Source organism: Triturus cristatus, chromosome 9 (assembly GCF_964204655.1).
Source record: "Triturus cristatus chromosome 9, aTriCri1.1, whole genome shotgun sequence".
Taxonomy (NCBI): Eukaryota; Metazoa; Chordata; class Amphibia; order Caudata; family Salamandridae; genus Triturus; species Triturus cristatus.
Genome location: NC_140592.1, coordinates 698,969,097 through 698,981,834, shown reverse-complemented (window position 1 = coordinate 698,981,834; position 12,738 = coordinate 698,969,097). Strand labels below are relative to the sequence as shown.

At 46.6% G+C, this 12,738-nt stretch overlaps 1 protein-coding gene across 1 annotated transcript in view; it reads right to left on the bottom strand.

Annotated features, from left to right (window-relative positions):
* KCNK7 (potassium two pore domain channel subfamily K member 7) overlaps nucleotides 1-8,841 on the bottom strand; it is a 78,293-nt gene extending 69,452 nt beyond the window's left edge. The window contains exon 1 of the mRNA XM_085625822.1: nucleotides 8,173-8,841. Within this exon, the coding sequence (XP_085481948.1) occupies nucleotides 8,173-8,503 (331 nt within the window). The 5' untranslated portion in view covers nucleotides 8,504-8,841. The remainder of the gene's footprint in view (nucleotides 1-8,172) is intronic.
* Nucleotides 8,842-12,738: the final 3,897 nt, after the last annotated feature.

Below are 12,738 nucleotides of genomic sequence, written 5' to 3'. Positions count from 1 at the left end.
TCTTGGGCAAGGCTTTGTTTTAAGACTGTTCTAAGATACATTGTCAGAATGGCCTGAGTCCTCTTCTTTGCCTGGACCAGACACTTTCCTATCCCTGTCATAGCAGCAGCATCCGAATGCACAGCATCTTCTTTGCTGTGTGTCCACTTGTCCGGGCATCACGGCATCTCTATGTTATGCAACATCACCTAATGTTACTACCCCCCACACAGCACCCCGCCTTACACCTCACACACAACTATATGCATCACTGCATCCCTGTCCTATTCAGCATCATCCGAATGCTCTGTTTTGCTCTTCCTCCACTGGGCTAGGGAGTATACACCTATCTTATGCAGCATCTTCCCAGTGCCCTGCTGTCCTGTTCATACACCAGTAGAGCCAGTGCTGCATCCTTGTCTTATGCAGCAACATCTGAATGTTCTGCTGTGCTCCTCCTCCACTGGGCCAGGGTGTATACAGTTTACCCCTGTCTTATGCAGCACCATCATCTCACTGTTCTGCTTTCTTATTATTACTTTACTGGATCTGAGCGTACACCCCAGCTTTATTCAGAATCGTCCAAAAGTCCTGCTTTCCTATTCATACACAAGTATAGTCATCTCAGAATCCTGCCTTATGTAGTAAAATCTGAATGTCCTGCTTTCCTTTTCATGTACTGGTATAGTAATCGCAGAATCCTGCCTTATGCAGCAACATCTGAATATCCTGCTCTCCTATTCATTGACTGGTATAGTCATCACAGAATGCCCGCCTTATGCAACAACATCCTAATGTTCTGCTTTGTTATTATTCCTTTGTTGGACCTGAACGTAAATCCCAGCTTTATGCATTATCGTCCGGATGTCCTGCTTTCCTATTCATACACCAGTATAGTCATCTAAGAATCCTGCCTTATGCAGCAACATCCGAATGTCCTGCTTTCCTATTCATACACCGGTATAGTCATCTTAGAATCCTGCCTTATGCAGCAACATCCAAATGACCTGCTTTCCTATTCATGCACCGGTATAGTCATCTCAGAATCCTGCCTTATGCAGCAAAATCGGAATATCCTGCTTTCCTATTCATGCACCGGTATAGTCATCTCAGAATCCTGCCTTATGCAGCAACATCGGAATATCCTGCTTTCCTATTCATGCACCGGTATAGTCATCTCAGAATCCTGCCTTATGCAGCAACATCTGAATGTCCTGCTTTTCTATTCATGCATCGGTATAGTCATCTCAGAATCCCCGCCTTATGCAACAACATCCCAATGTTCTGCTTTGTTATTATTCCTTTGCTGGTCCTGAGCATACACCCCAGTTTTAAGCAGAATCATCTGAATGTCCTACTTTCCTATTCATACACAAGTTTAAGTCATCTCAAAATGCTGCCTTATGCAGCAACATCCGAATGTCCTGCTTTCCTATTCATGCACCGGTACAGTCATCTCAGAATCCTGCCTTATGCAGCAACATCTGAATGTCCTGCTTTCCTATTCATGCACCGGTATAGTCATCTCAGAATCCTACCTTATGCAGCAACATCCGAATGTCCTGCTTTCCTATTCATACACTGGTATATTCATCTCAGAATCCTGCCGTATGCAGCAACATCAGAATGTCCTGTTTTCCGATTCATGCACCGGTAGAGTCATCTCAGAATCCCCACCTTATGCAACAAAATCTGAATGTCCTGCTTTTCTATTCAAGCACAGGTATAGTCATCTCAGAATCCTCCCTTATGCACCAACATCCGAATACCCTGTTTTCCTATTCATGCACCAGTATACTCATCTCAGAATCCCCGCCTTATGCAACAACATCCCAATGTTCTGCTTTGTTATTATTCCTATGCTGGACCTGAGTGTACACCCCAGCTTTAGGCATAATCGCCCGAATGTCCTGCTTTCCTATTCATACACCAGTATAGTAATCTCAGATTCCTGCCTTACAGAGCAACATCTGAATGTCCTGCTTTCCTATTCATGCACCGGTATAGTCATCTCATAATCCTACCTTATGCAGGAACACCTGAAAGTCCTGCTTTCCTATTCATGCACCAGTATAGTCATTTCAGAATCCTAAGTTATGCAGCACCATCCGAATGTCCTGCTTTCCTATTCATACGCCAGTTTAGTCATGTCAGAATCCTGCCTTATGCAGCAATATCTGAATGCCCTGCTTTCCTATTAATGCACCGTATAGTCATCTTAGAATCCTGCCTGATGCAGCAACATCTGAATGTCCTGCTTGCCTATTCATGCACCGGTATAGTCATTTCAGAATCCCCGCCTTATGCAAAAACATCCCAATGTTCTGCTTTGTTATTATTCCTTTGCTTTACCTGAGCTTACACCCCAGCTTTAGGCATTATCACCTAAATGTCCTGCTTTCCTATTCATACACCAGTATAGTAATTTCAGAATCCTGCCTTATAGAGCAACATCTGAATGTCCTGCTTTCCTATTCATGCACCGGTATAGTCGTCCCAGAATCCTACCTTATGCAGCAACATCCGAATGTCATGCTTTCCTATTCATGCATCGGTATAGTCATCTCAGAATCCTACCTTATGCAGCAACATCTGAATGTCCTGTTTTGCTATTCATGCACCGGTATAGTCATCTCAGAATCCCCGCCTTATGCAAAAACATCCCAATGTTCTGCTTTGTTATTATTCCTTTGCTTGACCTGAGCATCCACCTCAGCTTCATGCATAATCATCTGAATGTCCTGCTTTCCTATTCATACACGAGTTTAAGTCATCTCAGAATCCTGCCTTATGCAGCAACATCCGAATGTCCTGCTTTCCTATTCATGCACTGGTATATCCATCTCAGAATCCTGCTGTGTGCAGCAACATCAGAATGTCCTCTTTTCCTATTCATGCACCAGTAGAGTCATCTCAGAATCCCCGCCTTATGCAACAACATCTGAATGTCCTGCTTTCCGATTCAAGCACAGGTATAGTCATCTCAGAATCCTACCTTATGCACCAACATCCCAATGTTCTGCTTTGTTATTATTCCTTTGCTGGACCTGAGCTTACACCCCAGCTGTATGCTTTATCGCCCGAATGTCCTGCTTTCCTATTCATGCACCGGTATAGTCATCTCAGAATCCTGCCTTATGCAGCAACATCCGAATGTACTGTTTTCCGATTGATGGACCTGTATAGTCATCTCAGAATCCCCGCCTTATGTAACAACATCCCAATGTTTTGCTTTGTTATTATTCCTTTGCTGGACCTGAGCGTACACCCCAGCTTTAGGCATTATCGCCCGAATGTCCTGCTTACCTATTCATACACGATTATAGTAGTCTGAGAATCCTGCCTTATGCACCAACATCCAAATGTCCTGCTTTCCTATTCATACACCAATATAGTAATCTCAGAATCCTGCCTTATAGAGCAACATCTGAATGTCCTGCTTTCCTATTCATGCACCGGTAAAGTCATCTCAGAATCCTACCTTATGCAGCAACACCCAAATGTCCTGCTTTCCTATTCATGCACCGGTATAGTCATCCCACAATCCTACCTTATGCAGCACCATCCGAATGTCCTGCTTTCCTATTCATGCAACGGTATAGTCATCACAGAATCCTGAGTTATGCAGCAACATCTGAATGTCCTCTTTTCCTATTCATCACAATGTTCTGCTTTGTTATTATTCCTTTGCTGGACCTGAGCGTACACCCCAGCTTTATGCATCGTTGCCCGAATGTCCTGCTTTCCTATTCATACGCCGGTATAGTCATGTCAGAATCCTGCCTTATGCAGCAACAACTGAATGTCCTGCTTTCCTATTCATGCGCGGTATAGTCATCTCAGAATCCCCGCCTTACGCAACAACATCCCAATGTTCTGCTTTGTTATTATTCCTTTGCTGGACCTGAGCGTACACCCCAGCTTTAGGCATTATTGTCCGAATGTCCTGCTTTCCTATTCATAAACCAGTATAGTAATGTCCGAATCCTGCCTTATAGAGCAACATCTGAATGTCCTGCTTTCCTATTCATGCACCGGTATAGTCATCTAAGAATCCTACCTTATGCAGCAACATCCGAATGTCCTGCTTTTCTATTCATACACCGGTATAGTCATCTTAGAATCCTGCCCTATGCAGCAACATCCGAATGTCCTGCTTTCCTATTCATGCACTGGTATAATCATCTCAGAATCCTGCCTTATGTAGCAACATCGGAATACCCTGCTTTGCTATTCATGCACCAGTATAGTCATCTCAGAATCCTGCCTTATGCAGCAACATCAGAATACCCTACTTTCCTATTCATGCACCGGTAGAGTCATCTCAGAATCCCCGCCTTATGCAACAACATCCCAATGTTCTGCTTTGTTATTATTCCTTTGCTGGACCTGAGCATACAATCCAGCTTTATGCATAATCATCCGAATGTCCTGCTTTCCAATTCATACACGAGTTTAAGTCATCTCAGAATCCTACCTTATGCAGCAACACCCGAATGTCCTGCTTTCCTATTCATGCACCGGTATGGTCATCCCAGAATCCTACCTTATGCAGCAACATCTGAATGTCCTGTTTTCCTATTCATGCACCGGTATAGTCATCTCAGAATCCCCGCCTTATGCAACAACATCCCAATGTTCTGCTTTGTTATTATTCCTTTGCTGGACCTGAGTGTACACCCCAGCTTTATGCATAATCGCCCGCATGTCCTGCTTTCCTATTCATACATCGGAATAGTCATCTCAGAATCTTGCCTTATGCAGCAACATCTGAATGCCCTGCTTTCCTATTCATACGCCGTATAGTCATCTCAGTATCCTGCATTATGCAGCAACATCCGAATGTCCTGCTTTCCTATTCATGCACCGGTATAGTCATCTCAGAATCCCCGCCTTATGCCACAACATCTGAATGTTCTGCTTTGCTATTCCTCCACTGGACCAGGGCATACACCCGGGGCCGGCTTTAGCGCTGGTGGCGCCCGGTGCGACAATCATTTTTGGCACCCCCACACCCCATGACCGCCTCCTCGGATTCTCTCACTACCACCAGGCAAAAGTGCCCCTCGTCTCTCCAATTATAAGTTATTGCTAAACACAACGCGCCCCCTAAGGTCAGCGCCCCCTCCACAGGTCAGCGCCCAGTGAGGCCGCACCAGTCGCACTGCCCTAAAGCTGGCCTGGTATACCACTGCCTTATGTAACCTCATTCTAATGCCCTGCCTAGCTCCTCCTGCCACTGTCTCACGTGCTGTGGGTTCTTAGGTTGGTTTGCTCTGCCCCTAAGAGATGTCCCTATAACCGTTTGCTCTGCCGGCGGGTGAGATTGTGAGTGCTAGAGAAAATATTCTGCAGGGATCGATGGACTGCAGCTGAGTGACGTGGTGGGGTCAAAGGTCCCGCTTAGGCCCTGTCGCTGCTCCGGCTGCCAGGCTGGCTGTGCACCGTTGCAGGAAGAACAGGTTTCAGCCTGAGCTGCCAGTGCTCACCACACCCGGGCCCAGGCCGCGTCTGTTCAGCGCGGCACGTCACGGAACCGGTTTCGATGTGGTCTGTAAATTGTTCATCATACCAGCAGTTATTATCATGACTGCCTGGGCTTCGAGCCAGATATGGGAGTTCCGGTGACTCCCAGGGCTCTCTTTCAATGTTCGAAATTAAACAAATTAGGGCTGCCTGATTGTTTTTTCTTCTGCTCTACCTCTTCCTCCCAACTATGAATGAAGGAGTGAATGAGTGATGGCACTTGTAGCTGAAGCTACAATAATGTACCTCCTGGGCTTTAAGGCGCTGAACTGCTGGCACATACGAACTGCGCTTTAGAGGCCGAAAACACTTTCAGGTGGAATTTTGATGACTATATAGCATTTAACACAGTGGGCTTTTTGGCGCTTTAGCGATAACCGCATGGGCGTCTAGGCGTTTTAGCTAGATACTCTACCATATTGATCTTTAAGCACTTTCTCAGTTACTACCTGAGATTGCAGACGTTGCATATGTAGCCATTACTAGCGAGTTTGTACCATTAAGGCTTTGTAATGATAACTGTTATCACGTAGGCTTTAAAGCACTGTAGCTCCAAAAAGATCATCTGTGCTTTTCAGCACTATAGCGATACAAATTAACCCTTGTGCTTCCAGGTGCTATATTACAATATCTATTCCTCCTGTATTTCAGATGCTACAACAATTATCACCAGGACGTTTATGACCAATAGCAAGGGCGTAACGCAGGCTCTTGTGGCGCAAGGGAGGGCACTCCCAAACCTTCAGGGGACCCCAAACTTTCCACATAGGCCCCATTCTGCCAAAGGCCAATGAATAGCTGTAAGATGTGGGCGACTGAGTGGCCCCTCTTCACATTCTGCTGGGGGACCCCATCAATTTAGTTACACCACTGACCAATAGGAAATCTCACCTACACCTCGAGGAGATGATGGCCTAGCAATACAACCTGGTTTTTAAGGTTCTGAAGCCATCGAATCTACATCAGCTTCTTGGTGCTATAATATTACACACCACCTGAGCTTCAAAGCACTAGAGAATTCCACCTGGGCTGTAGGCACTCTGGCAATAGACTAAAAGAGGTAACTACCTAGACAATATTAAAATTAAAATGTAAATCGCATTTGTGTAGTGCTAACGACCCCTGGCGAGGTGTTGAAGCGCTTTACAGCGAGTGCCATGTTACCCAGTGACCCAAAATTAGGCGCCAGTCCATTAGTTACTGGGTTTCGTTTTGCATGCTCATTCCATGCATTCACTCCAGTTACTTCGTGGTACATTATTGACATATATGTGATCATTAGAGGGGGCTATATGAGAAGCAAATGCTTGCTTGAGTTCATAGACATTGTTGTGGTTTCCGAAAAACTGAGCTTAGGACATGAGATGTAGGTTAGTTTATATACAGAAGAGGCATGGGGATGGTAGAAGGGGAGGAGATGTGAATTTAATAAATAAAGGATGGAAGTAAGTGAAAGTTTTTTTGAAGGTCAATTTTTCATGCCGGATTTTAAGGAATAGAACAGGTTGCGTTTTGTGCATGCAATCTGCGGATGTAAACCTCCTGAAAGGTTTACAGTCTGACCTAAAGGAATGTAGCTTTTACAATCTTCCCAGAGGCACTTTAAGGGGTGGCACAGATACTTCCTGTAATGAAAAAAACTGCTGAGCACTGCTTGTTGAGACCACTTTACAAGTGACTGTCAAGCAGTGTGACATTTAACCACATCCCGTTACCGGTATGAGTCATTCAGTGCATGTTTGTGACCCATTTAATACCAGGCTCGGAAGGTGCTGTCCCGTGCGCCCACCTCAAGGGCACCCAGCAGGACAGACGCCATGCCCTGCAGAATGGACGTGTCAGAGGTCACCTTGATCCTCCACCATCTGTCCTGCCTCTTGTGGCACAGGGCATACCTTTCACCCTATAGAGCACTGATCCAGCGGTGGATCTCGAAGGTGCAGGGATCCTCAAAATCCTGTGGTTCTGGGCAAATCACTTAATCTCCCGGTGCCTAACACACACAAAAAAAAGAATGTGTCCGCCTGTAAAACTGGTGTTCATGTAAAGCGCTCTGGTACCTTCGAGTCGAGTTCGCGCTATATAAAACTGCAACAAAAAAAATGACCATCAGGGTTTTCAGAGCTGAAGAAACTAAGACCTGTGCTTTCAAATGTGCTGGAGCTACAGTAATTACCACTTAAAGTTTAGGCGCTATAGCATTTACCACCTGGGCATTAGGTGTATGGATGCCATAGCACCAAGTCTATAGTAAGCGGTACTACAGTGACAACCAGTCAGGGTATGGTGACAGTGGATGGCACCTGGACTTGCAGGCTAAATATACATTACCACCAGGGATTTTACGTGCTGCAGCTACAGTGATTAGCACCTCAGAGTTTATAGGCAGAAGCACGCGGCATGTCCCGTGACGTAGATGACAGGTGTGATCTTCAGCAAGCACTTCTGGACGCCTCCCTCCGCTCCCACATGAAGTAATATAAAGACACGTGCAGGGGCGATTCTATCAACAGTGCGGCAGGCGCAGGCGCACCGGGGCTTAGAGTAGTGAAACAGGGGGCACACTTCACTCAAATTATGGGTGCTTTTTACGACAGATATCTGGACGACATGCTGGCCCATTACAAACCCAAATACGGAAACATGACTCTACCTCGCACTTCGTACCTGTCGTGGTGAGCACGCTGGCAGCGAAGAATAGGGCGGAAGTGTACTCCCAGTTCTCAATGTCCGAGCTGTTACCAAGCGCCGAGACGCCGTAATTATCTGCTATAATCACCTCATTCAGTAGCTTGTCCAGGGAAGAAGGTGCTATGCAGGGGTGGTCCAGCAGGAAGCGCTGGTGGGCCTCTCGGACTGTCTGACGCAGGGCGCCCTCGTGCTGCGCCTCGATGCCCATGAAGACCAGGGCACCCAGGACCAGGAACAGTAGGTAAATGGCCAACAGCAGCCAGTAATTCCAGGCGCGGGGAAGCTTCGGAAGGTCCAGGGAGACCATGGCAGCGGCTAGCGCCTACTGGCGGGCTTCTGGGAGCGGCAGGGGCTAGTCCGGGTCTAGGGTTGCTCGAAACGACCAGCTCCTGGCGGAAGGCATGAATCCCACGGTGCTTCGGTGTCAAGTTTGCGATGGGCGCTGAGGAAACACACCCTGTGCAGGCAGGCGAGACATGATTCCGGGTGAGGTAGAACAGGTAGGCGGCGCGATCGGCAGACAGGCAGCGAGGGAGGGAGGGAGGGTGAATACCTGAGCTAGGCCAATGTGCATTACAGCGGGGGCCCGGCCAGCTGAACCCACAGCCCAGACAATAGCGCGTTGCCTGGAAACTCTGTCGCTGTAACTGATCTATTTAAGGAAACGGATGTGTGGGTTCGATGGATGAGTGGGTTTGTGAATGGACACTTGGGTACATTTATAGGTTAACGATCTGTTGTTTTAGTGTCGAGGAGTATTTGTACGGCGCCTTTTTATTATTTTAAGACTTCGAGTGCTTTTGGTGGTAACTTATTTTTGCCCTGCAGTTTTATATACAGCGCGAACTCGACTGAAGTTTTGGTGCGCTTTACATTAGCACCAGATCTATTCATTTTTGGCAGGCACGGGGAGATTTCGTTATTTGCCCAGAATCACAGGGTGTTGAGCCGACGCCAAAACTGTAACCTGGTTCCCCAGCTCCAAAGTCGGCCGCTCTGGCGGTTACGCCACACCCTCTTTACATGTGTCGGGGGTTTCTGTTGTTGGATATCTGGGTGGGTGGGTTTGTGGATGACACTAAATGATATATGATTGATGCTATATCGGTGGATGTCTTTTAATGATAGTTGGAAGGATGAGCAGGTATATTTATACGTCGGAAGATATAGAGATTAATGGACACACGGCTGGGTGGGAAGATAGGTGCAGATTTCGGTATGGAGATTGATGGCTAGGGTGGGACTCAAGGGGCCGCCTGACTTCATGATGATGACGGAAGACTTCATAAGGTGCATATGTGGGGATGGCGGAGAGAGGTACCTCTGGCACAGGGTGAAATGGAGGGTGAGGATGACAGAGTATAGGACGTCCCACACTTACTGCAACACATTGTTGTCGAGACTCACCCTACACGGAGGAATGTCTAGCCTAGCCTACTGCTGCCATGAGGGTTTCAGGTGTGGGGGGAAGTCTGTGTCTGCGAGGACGCAGAGAGGCCACCTTCACAAGGGCATAGAGTCGCGTTCCAGTGATATTTTTTAATGACCTGTTCTACGGCTCCCCATGGCAAGCAAGCCCCGTCATACTTCATTGATGCGCATGCGCGACGTAAGATGACCTGTTGCACCAACCCTGTGAAAGAGATGGTTGAGCAAGTTAAAGAATAACTCCAGGCAGTCATACTCAAACATTCAGCGAGCGCTAATCATACCTGCTTCTGGGGCACAAGTCCTAAAAAAAGAAGTGCCATCACAGCGCATGATTTCACGACGTGTGACATTGCATGTGACATCACAGGAAGTGACCTCACTGGAAGTGACATCACAAGACGTGACATCAGATATTAAGACCTCACACATATATTTATCAGGTATATCATGAGTAAATTTCAGCGCATTATGAGATATACCAAATTAGATTTGGTGTTGGGGTTGTGCCAAAAAAAGTGGTGCAACCCTGTGCAAAATCTGGGCTTCAACTAATGCATTACTTTTTTAAAAACCTGCCACAAAGTAATTGCATTACATATATACTGCCATGCTTCTCCTTGTTGCCAATTACTTTGTGGCAGGGTTTTAAAAAAGTAATGCATTAGTTGAAGCCCAGATTTTGCACAGGGTTGCACCACTTTTTTTGGCATCCAACCAAATATTTTTAAATGTAGACTATGCATAGTCTACATTTTAAAATATTTGGTTGGGTTAAGTCGTCTGCTGTAAAGGTGCCCAGTAAATCTAAAGGAATAGAAATAATGGTGAGATAACTCTGGAGGGGAACACATTTGTTGGAGAGATCTGTGTTTTGTGAAGTTCCAAATTAGAATCAAAGTAGTATAGGGTTAATGTGTCTCCTGCAAAACACATCAGGTAACAGGCAGATGACGGATTTTTATTTTATGCAGTTAGTAAAGTGGGTTACTGCTTTTAACACCGAGACCATTTTGTTACTTGCAGTTCATAAATTGTAATCCTCGTAATACAGCACAATGAGTTATGAAGGACACGTGACTCCTACACCTTGTAACCCTGTCTCATGTAACTCATCTTGTACATTGATTTACACATGTACATGATTTATTGTCAATGTATAAGTGTATGTTATGTTACGTAAAGAGCTCTGACACACTGCACTGGGGTGTGTAGCGCTGCAAAAGAAATAAAATATTGCTATTGAAATTGTTATTTGTGTAAATACTAGGACAGACCAACACAGCTTACATTCTTACAATTTATGCATCTCTTATATACAGGGACTGAACAAAGACAAAAGCGACAAAGTGTGACTCTCTTAAGTACCTGTGAAGAGAAAACAAGCTGTATTCTTTTGTTTCCCCTCCATGTGTGTAGCATTTACATTTAAGTGTGAGGTTCCAGGCCGCCTCCAGTCAGGATATTCAAACAAAAGGATGCCTGATGACCCCTTAACTTTGGCCCAGCTGGAGGTGAAAAGAAAGCTCCCTCCCCGCCTGCACGTTGCTTCTGGGAATGGAAAGCAGACAACGTGTAGGCGCTGCTGAACATGTCTGAAAATTACACAGGTACAAGTTCAGCCTATTTCTGTGGAGCCCAACTTCTTGACAGGGGGGGCATCACAAACATTCTCAACAGTTTGAGCACCTGCTCATCCTGTGCCGACTGTCTATTGACCACATGCACCACGGCCATATTGTACAATTGGAACAATACTGTCTTGTGCGCCAGTTCTTGACCCCAGAGCGTCACAGCCACTACGAGGGGGAAAAATTCCAGGAAAGTGATGCTCCTGCCCTGGCTTCCATTCAACAGGCCACTCCTCTGCACACCAATTGCCCTGCCAGTACAAGCCGAAACCCAGACCTCCTGCGGTATCGGAGTATATCCGTACATTCCAATCATAGTCCTGCCAGGTCACATTGGGATGCCATTGAAATCGTCCAAAAACTTGTGCCACATATGTAAATCCTCTTTCACGCCTGCCGACAATCTGATGTGGTGATGTGGCTGCAATAGCTCTGCCAGTGACACGCCTAGACGCCTGAAAAACGTCCTCTGTGCCCTCACTACCATGCATGCAAAGTTAAGATGGCCGAGCAGAACCTGCACCTCCCTGACAGTCACCTTTTGTTTTTCCAGCATGACATCCAGTGTCAGGCCTAGCACCCGGTAACCACTGACTGTTCATCGTAGGGCAACCAGGACGCCATTCGGCCCTTCCGAACTACATTTCCCAGCGGGCATAGCGTGAGTCACGCCCCACGTGACTGGGACGCTATGCGGTACACTGATTTAACGCAAGCCGGAAGAACAAGCGTTGCCAATTATTCTTTGCGGATGGCGGTCCGTGTGATTTCTTGGATTACAAGAGGCTCAGCGGCGGAAGAGTGTCTCGCTACGCCTTGGTGCCGTGAGTACTTTCCTCGAGGTTCTTATTTGTGGTTCTGTTGTGGGCAAGACGCGCAAGCTCCTCTGTTGGCGAGACTGCACTTCCGCGTCTCTTGCAGAGGAGCGCTCTAGCGCCCCTTGTTTGTTGGCTTTCCTGGTGACCTGTGTTCCTGGTTTCGTGGAGGGGACACCGCGCTTGCTCCTCTGTTGGCGAGACAGCTCCTTAGCGTCTCTTGCAGAGGAACACGTTAGCGCCCTGTGTTTTCCACACTTCTTTCTCACGCTCCTCTATTGGGAGGGACAGAGTTGTTCACTGCCCCATTGCAGAGGAGAGCAGGTGAGACTCTTTGGGCATTATACCTCATAAAAACTCCCTGTTGGGAGAGACTAGATATGTGCTGAACAGTAGCAGCGTTGTCAGCTCAAACCCTACCAAGCTGTTACTACTGTGGGTTGCTGCTGACGCTTTACTCTTCACTCTGTCATCGTGTTGGTTTGAACGTCTTTGGTTGGCATACATGAGATACTCTACTCCAGGATATGCATTCTCTGAATGATTAATTGCTGAGTATTTGAAACTGTAGAGAGATATATATTTCTATGCAGTTTGGTCTGTGCCTAGAGAACAAGACAAACAATTTAATTTGGATTCTCATGGACCTGGTCCGTGCCAGTGTGGCC